The sequence below is a fragment of the Formica exsecta genome, unplaced genomic scaffold (assembly GCF_003651465.1).
Source record: "Formica exsecta isolate Colony F162 unplaced genomic scaffold, ASM365146v1 scaffold405, whole genome shotgun sequence".
NCBI classification, from domain to species: domain Eukaryota; kingdom Metazoa; phylum Arthropoda; class Insecta; order Hymenoptera; family Formicidae; genus Formica; species Formica exsecta.
In genome coordinates, this window is record NW_021851290.1 from 96904 (window position 1) to 105117 (window position 8214).

General features: G+C 42.6%; 1 protein-coding gene across 1 annotated transcript in view; it reads left to right on the top strand.

Annotated features, from left to right (window-relative positions):
* Window positions 1-6966: 6966 nt before the first annotated feature.
* LOC115240094 overlaps window positions 6967-8214 on the top strand; it is a 1475-nt gene continuing 227 nt past the window's right edge. The window contains exon 1 of the mRNA XM_029815062.1: window positions 6967-8184. Coding sequence (XP_029670922.1) covers window positions 6967-8184 — 1218 coding nt within the window. The remainder of the gene's footprint in view (window positions 8185-8214) is intronic.

The following is an 8214-nucleotide window of genomic DNA, read 5'->3' on the forward strand; positions in this document are numbered from 1 at the left end:
AAAATCCTTTCGTAATAAGCTTAATTCGTAGATTTTCGTTTGCACATTTCAAATCAATTTGAATTTTTTTTATAAAATTTGGGAGGCTAACGTAAGGTTGGTTTCTTCAAAAGTTTTTTGTGAATAACTTTTTTTCTAGAGATGTGCAAACAAAAATTCAAATTAATTTGAAATGTGCAAACGAAAATCTACGAATTAAGCTTATTACAAAAAGATTTTCGCCAAATTTGAATTGTTTTAAATGTGAAGATAGCCCCCCAAAGTTATTTTTTTAAATAACTTTTTTTCTAGAGGTGTGCTAACAAAAATTCAAATTGTTTTGAAATGTGCAAACGAAAATCTATCGATTAGGTCTATTGAAAATCATTTTTGTTGGGGGGCTAATGTGAAGTTGGCCCCCCCAAAAATTTTTTTTGGATAACATTTTTACTAGAGGTGTGCAAACAAAAATAAAAAATGTGCAATCATGTGCAAACAATGTATAATCAAACCGTATAAAAAAACTTAATTTTTTCTAATATTGGGGGGCCAACCCTACCCATCTCTCGAGTGCGGATTGTTTTAACTATGTATGTATGGTTTATTCTTCCCCTTGAGATTTGAAGGCGTTTTTGACCGGAACGTACCCAAACCTTTACACTTTCTTACAAACTCCTCTATTTTTCCACCCTTTACCCGACTTGGCCCTTTGCGACCTTACACACTTTCCTCCCTCCCCTTTCTCGTCCCCCCATCTTCCTCCCACTACCCCTTTCCCCACCTTCCCTTCTTTCCCCCTATCTTCTTTCTTCTCTCTCTTCTCTCCTTTCCGTCCCTCTTTTCCTCTCCGTTTCCTCTCTCTTATTCCTCTCTCTTCATCCTCCATCTCTCCTTCCTCTCGTCCCATATCCATTCTCTCCCATCTATCCAGATCCTTCTGTTTCCTACCACCACGCTTCTTCCGTACCCTCTTTCCTTCTTCGCTTTTTCTACCATCCTCCATCTCATTCTTCTCTCCTCCATCGTTAAGTCCTCGTCCACGCCTATCTTCCACAATCTCCTTATCTCACTCCCTTTCTCCAATATCTCGTCCTTGTCCTTTTCTTTATCCATTTCCACTAACAATACCTTTTTAAAAAGATTCTGCAAGTCTACTAATATTCGCGTTCTGTCGGTAATCCGGCATCCTCTTAAGCCTATTACGAAAAGATTTTCGCCAAATTTGAATTGTTTTAAATGTGAAGATTGCCCCCCAAAATTATTTTTTTAAATAACTTTTTTTCTAGAGATGTGCAAACAAAAACCCTCCATTCTTCTCTTCTTCTTTCTCCTCCTCTCTTCTCCTCCTAGCTTTCTCCTTCTCCCCGTCCTCCTTCCTTCTTCTTATCTCCTTCTTCTCTCTTCCAATTCTTTCTCCTCCTGTGCTCTCTTCCGTGCTCTCCTCTATCCTTTCCCTCCTCTCTCTCCCTCTTCTCCTACTCTCTCCTTTTTCCTTTCCTTTTCCCGATCTGCTCGCCTTCTTCTCCTTTTTTCCTCTCTCTTCTCTCTCTCCTCCTACCCTACTCCTTCCTTCCTCTTCTCTCTCCCCCGCTTCTCTTGCACCTAAACCTAAACCTTCCTTTTCCCTTTCTTTTCTTATCTCTCTTTCTTTTTCACTGCCTGTCTCTTCTGCTTCCTCTCTCCATTCCTCCTTTTTTACTACAATTTCCTCTTTCACTGCTCCCCTTGCTCCCCCTAACCCCCTCTTCTCTTTTCTTCCTTGATCCCTCGCCTCCTTTCTCTCTTTTTCTTCCTCCTCTTCACTTTCCTCTTCTTGCGACACCGTTGTTTCCTCCTCCTTTTTTCTCTTTCTTCTCGCTCTCTCTTCTCTCCATAATTTTAGCTCCTTCCTTATTCCCCTTACCTCCACCACCAGCTCCTTCAACCACTTTTCCATGTCCTCCATCTATTTTTCTTTCCTCCCGTTTTCTTTTCCCCGCCTTCTTACTTCTCTCCCTTTCTTTCTTCCCTCTCACTCTCCCTTCTACCTTTATCTCTTTCCTTCTCTTTCCTTCCTGTCTTCTTCCGTTCTTCTCACTTGTTTTCTTATCATTTAACCTCACTTTCCTCTTCCACCATTTACTTCCTTCTACCCTTTTCCTTGTTTCTCTCCCCTTCTCTTCTTTTCCTTTCCACTGTTGTCCTTCCGCCTTCTGCCAGTCCCTTTTCACCTCTTTTGCTTCTATGATACCTTTATTCTTCCTTCTTTTCACCTGCTATATTCTATTCCTACTGCCCGTTTCCGTATCGATATCCACTAACTCCCTATGAGCTCGATCCTAGTTATTTACCTACATTTGGCGCCACCTTTCGGATTTTCTTATTCAATTTTCCTCGTTTCTTTCCGCCCTATCTTATCTAACTTTCCTCTTTCTTATCGACCTCTCGTCTTTCCTCTTCCTCTCAGCCTTTCTCCTTCTATCCATCTTCTCTCTTTTTTTCTTCCTTCTAACCTTCAACGAAAAATGTTTTTAAAAGTTATTTTATAGGGATAAATAATAAACATTTTTTGCGTACAAGTTGGGATTTTTTTATATACTTGGCGTATTTTTTTTTACCTTTGTGAGGTTTTTTTAGATGATCTCATCGCTTTTTGTAAAAATCTATATTTTTTCTGCAAAAAATATATATGCGTTTTTAGCATATAATATTTAATAATATAATATAATTTTTTATTCATGTAGAATATCTAATAATAATAAATTTCTTAATAATAATAAGTAAATCACAATAATAAAGTTTTAGGATTAATAAATTAAAGCGATTAATATTTTGTTGCAATAAGATTCACTTTGAGAATAATAAATAACACGTATGTATACTTTGGCTTTCTTCGCATATACAGGGTGCAGCATTTATAGTGACGCGGGCATAATTTTTGGAAACGAAGTGAGATATCAAAAAATGTTTCAGACAAAAGTTATAATGTAATATAGTAATACGTATAAAGAAAGCCAAAGTATACATACTATGTATGTATACTGATGAACAGAATAATAAATGAAAACGATCAAAATTTTGTTGCAGTAAGATCCACTTTGAGAATAAAAAATAAATACTATATATGAATACTTTGGCTTTTTTTGCATACGTGTAATATTATAATAGCATGTTGCAATGCGAGATATATATTCATAAGTTTGATGAACATTACCAGAGAGAAATCACTGACATTATTATATTTTTGATTATATAGTTGGAATTTACAAGTTTTACTTCACAACTATATAATCAAAAATATAATAATGTCAGTGATTTCTCTCTGATAATGTTCATAAAACTTATGAATATATATCTCGCATTGCAACATGTTATTATAATATTACACGTGATTCAATGTGTTGAATAGCTTGAAATTTGTGAAACACGAATACCAAAAATAAATTTAGGCTATAATTATATAATTTTTTTTTTAACAAGGCAAGGCAATGTCAGATTTTAGGGTTAGGTTGTGACCGGACTAAATACACGAGATGGAGAAATTCACAATGAATGCAGGTTTTCCTACCTTATTTAAACGGTCGCCAGTTCGTTTTACCTCCAACGAACAAGGTATGCCCTTGGACGACAACCCGTCAGGTCTGCCGTCGGCCCTCTCGATGGCTGGCCACCTTGTCGTGGTGAGAGGGCTCGCCCTGAAGCCTTCTACAGTATGTAGAAGGTGGAAGGGTGCTAAGAGCCAGCCTAGGAGAAGGAAAACTCCGAACCAAACCCGATGTGTCGACACCGTTAGCGGCAGTGTTTGCGCTGTCGCATCGGCCGAGGAGATAACCTCGTTAAAAAACCCTATTTCGGGGAGGTTTTATGGGGTATGGGGTTAAGGGTTGGGTGGGTTTTATTTATTTTCTGTGTGGGTAGGGTGAGCCCCCTGGCATACGGGCACGGCTTCCGATGATCTCCCAGGGCAACGCCGGAGGATCATACCGGCGTTGGGCCTGGGAAGTAGGAACCATAAAGTATGCCTAGAGGGTAGTGTCCCTTGAATCAAATGCACTCCTCGCAAATCAAGCTGTGTGCAACCGTGGTGAGGGTTGCATGGCTGAGGCGAGGTTAAATAGCTCAGTCGCGAACGGTGCCTCCGGGGACTCGGCCTGAACCCCGGAGTATTATCCGGGAGGGCCTTATCTACGCATGCGGCTCTGCGTAGACGGACCTATTTTTCCGACACTTTTCGTGGGAACAACATGCAAGTAAATGAACCAAACCAAACAAATAAACCAAATAAATTGCTTGATAAGCCAAAGGTGGAGGAGAGTGAAGAGGTTGTTGGGGAAGAGATTGTTGGAGGGGAGAGAGAAGGACGTGAGGAAACAGGACGAAAGGACGGGAGAAAGTAGGAATCCGGGAGGAAGGACAGAAGTAGGAGGCAGTAGTAACGATAGCACTGCGCCATATTTAACATCCAGGGCAGTGGTGGATGATACTGCGCTATGTTTGACATCCAGCACAGGGGTGGATGATACTGCGCTATATTTTACATCTAGCGCAGGGGTGGATGATCCTCCACAAAGTTTAACATCTAGTGCAGGTGTAGATGAGAAAACGCCATATTTTACATCCGGCGTGATGACGGATGATGTAAGGACCCCTGACATAGAAACAGGAGGCGTTACACTACCAACTCTAGAAGTTAGAGTTGTCCCGTTTGATAGGGCTCAGACGGAGCCGTGGTCTGAAGAGGTAATTGAAGACCCCGCACAGTTGGTCGAAGTGGAGATGCTGTCGCAAGAGACTCAGGGTGATCAGCAGTCTCAGATTAGTTGTGAGATACAAGACGATGCCTGTTCGGTCGCTTCCACGTCCTGTTCGAGCATGATAGCTCCTCGTGGCAAAAGGAAGTTGGATGTAGATCTGAGTGAAGGAGAAGGCCAAGTAATGGATAGGCTTCGATCCCATAAAGTTCGAGTAGTGGATAAAACACGACAGAACACTCGAGGCGTAATAGATCAGAACATTACAGGCCAACACGAGTCCGGGAAGACAGCTCATCCAACGGGAGCAAGTGCTACGCCGCTTCCTAAAGATTCGGATGATCTATCTGGCTTGCTGACGGCCTCAGAGACAGATGAAGGTAGAAGAGAAGCCAGGTCGCATAAGAAGAAAACCAAGAAGGGCAAGCGAGCGGGACCCACTATAGAGTCGCAGCTACGCGAGATTCCCACCAACCTAGAAGAGCTTGCCATCACACCGGCTAGCCAATTGGGTGCGTCTGCACTAGAGTGGCTCGACGACATTGAGGTTATTCGCATAGGCAGTGGAAATCTTCAAGGAGGTTTGCAAAGCCAGATGAAGAAGAGAGTAACAACCTTGAAAGAGGTCCGCGTTATGACAGAAAAGATCGAGGACGTCGGCGATCCTGGATACCTCAGGCGTAGGAATGCAGAACTCGCAGCAGAATTGAAGATCTCAAAGCGAGAAACTGAACAATTGAGAAGAGATCTTGGTGATTTACAGAAGGTGGTTGAGAACTTGAAGATGCAAATCAAGATGCAAGGAGATACCATGTACAGGTTGACAGCAGATAAGGCTGTATCACCTCTGCCTTCAGGTTCGAGGGATCGAACACCGAACAGGATTGATCGAATGAGTGTGGAGAGAAGGAGTATAAGTAGACCTCTGGTGGAGGATGGTGTAGTGATGAGGCCCTCAGTGGGAGGAATATCAGTCCCTGTCCCGACTCCCTCTAGTAGCATGCCTCTTACGAAGAAGGAATTAGATGACGAGTTATCCAAGCAGATTAGTTCACTGCAGCTACAGAGAAGAGAGAATAGGAGAACTGCACTCCAAGAAGCAACCTCCTCCAAGCAAATTAGTTCGAGTAACAAACCGCGTATTGTTGAAAACGTTCAGCTAGTCCCGCCTTCGGCTGCAAGAGAAGATCCATCCAACATACCGGGATCAGATGCATGGACGCAAGCGCGTTCTAAACGTAGGAGAGTTAGAGTAAAGTCCCAAAGGAGAGATCAATCTGGATCTGCTAGTAGATCACAGGCGTTGGAGTCGCAAACACAGACACGTTCACAACCTACCCAAAAAGCAGGAGCAGGTAGGAGTACAAGTAAGTTGAACAATAACAGGAAAGCTCTAAGAGAACGTCAACCTCCGAGATCAGCTGCAGTTTCGATTAAGGTCAATACGGAGACGCTCTCGTACGCAGAGGCTATCCGAAAAGCGAGGAATGGTGTCAATCTCTCTGATCTTGGAATAAAAGAATCGAAAATCAGATATGCGGCTAATGGTAGTGTCCTGGTGGAAATACCCGGCGCTGAAGGTGGTAGCAAAGCAGACATACTTAGAGAAAAGCTCGCTGGTGTATTCGAAGAACAGGCAACTGTTACGAGACCGGTGGTGAAGGGAGATTTGAGACTGTCCGGATTTGACGACTCTATCTCCGCTGCCGAGGTGGCAGAAGTCGTAGCGGAAGCAGGTACATGTAATTTCAGAGAGAGGTCAAGGTTGGTCAGATTAGGACACTGAACAATGGTTTATGTACTGTTTGGCTGCAGTGTCCATTGGCAGCTGCAATTAAGGTAGCGGAGTTAGGTAAGCTCAAAATTGGCTGGACTATCGCCAGAATAGAGCTATTGAAGGCAAGAGCAGCCAGATGCTTCAAATGTTGGCAGCAAGGTCATTTGCGTAATAACTGCAAGTCAAATGCAGACTACACTAAGACCTACTACAGATGCGGAATAGAAGGGCACCCTGCCAAGGCTTGTGTGGCACCTCTGAGATGTGTACTGTGTGTGGAGATAGGTAAAGAGGCTAATCATCGCATGGGTTCTGGTTTGTGTGCAGCAGACAAAGTAAATCCTGCAGATAAGAAGCTTCCTATAATAAATGCGGAATCAGGTCGGAGGGCTGATATCATGGATGTAGATAATAATTAGAGTAATACAATGTAACCTCAACCGTAGTCCGAGAGCGTGTGACTTACTTTTACACCAAATGATGGAGCTGGAAGCAGGAATTGCTGCAATATCTGAACCTGCATATATTCCAGACAATGGCAGTAGGTTCTGTACTATAGATAAACTAGCTGTTATATATTGGAGGCCGGCATTAATTTCCAGTGTTGTCTCCTTAGTACTGAGAGGAAATAATTACGTTATAGCTAAATTCGGCGAGTTTTATTTATGTTCGTGCTATATTTCGCGGAACGCTGATCATGCTGAGTTTTTAACCTTTCTAGACAAATTAGGAGAAGCGGTTAGGCAAATAAATAGTAAATTAATTGTTTGCGGAGATTTTAACTTTAAGTCAACGATGTGGGAGGCTAATAGAACGGATAGACGCGGCTCTCTGGTAGAAGATTGGTCGGCTGAAAACGACCTTCGTTTATTGAACAGTGGCGCGGAACCTACTTGTATTAGACCACAGGGCAATTCGATTATTGATCTATCTTGGGCAACACCTAGCATAGTAGAGTTTGTGCACGAGTGGCAGGTCCTTAGTGAGATATTTACGCTCTTCGATCATGCGTATATCTCTTTTAATGTTGGAGCCAGATCAGTACAACAGCAGTGTAAAGTGAAATTAAAGTATCCGAGGTGGAATTGGAAGAAGGTTGATTGGGAGAAATTCCAGACCTCATTATCGTGGAGCTGTGCCACTTGGAACGACAATGTAGCGGAGGCGGAGGAAATATTAACATCGTCAGAGCGTCTTGAAAAATGGATCAGAGATACGATGTCGCATGCATGTGATGTAGCTGCTAAAAGATCTGGCAAACCCCCCAGGAAAAATAAAGCATATTGGTGGAGTGATACGATAGCAGGATTGAGAGCGGAAGCAATTAGAACATTTAAAGCTTGGAAGAGAAGTCGGCGTAGAAGAAGGGAGGCCTCAGACAACATCGCTCAGTTTGAGAGAACATATCGGATGGCGCAACGTAATCTGCGGTACGAGATAGGCAAAGCAAAGGCTAAAGCCTGGCAGGAATTGATAGAGGTCATAGAATCGGATCCTTGGGGATTACCATACAGAATTGTATTGCGACGATTAAGAGGAGCAACCCCCAGCATAACTGAGACGCTGGAACAGGAGAAATTAAATAGATTATTAACATCCTTATTCCCGATTGGGCTAACCCATGATCCGGGATCTATATGGCAAGAATGGAGTAGTCATACGGAGTGGCGTGATGAGTGGTCGGTTATTCCCAGCGAGGTATTGAAGGCTGTTAAGAAGAAATCAGCA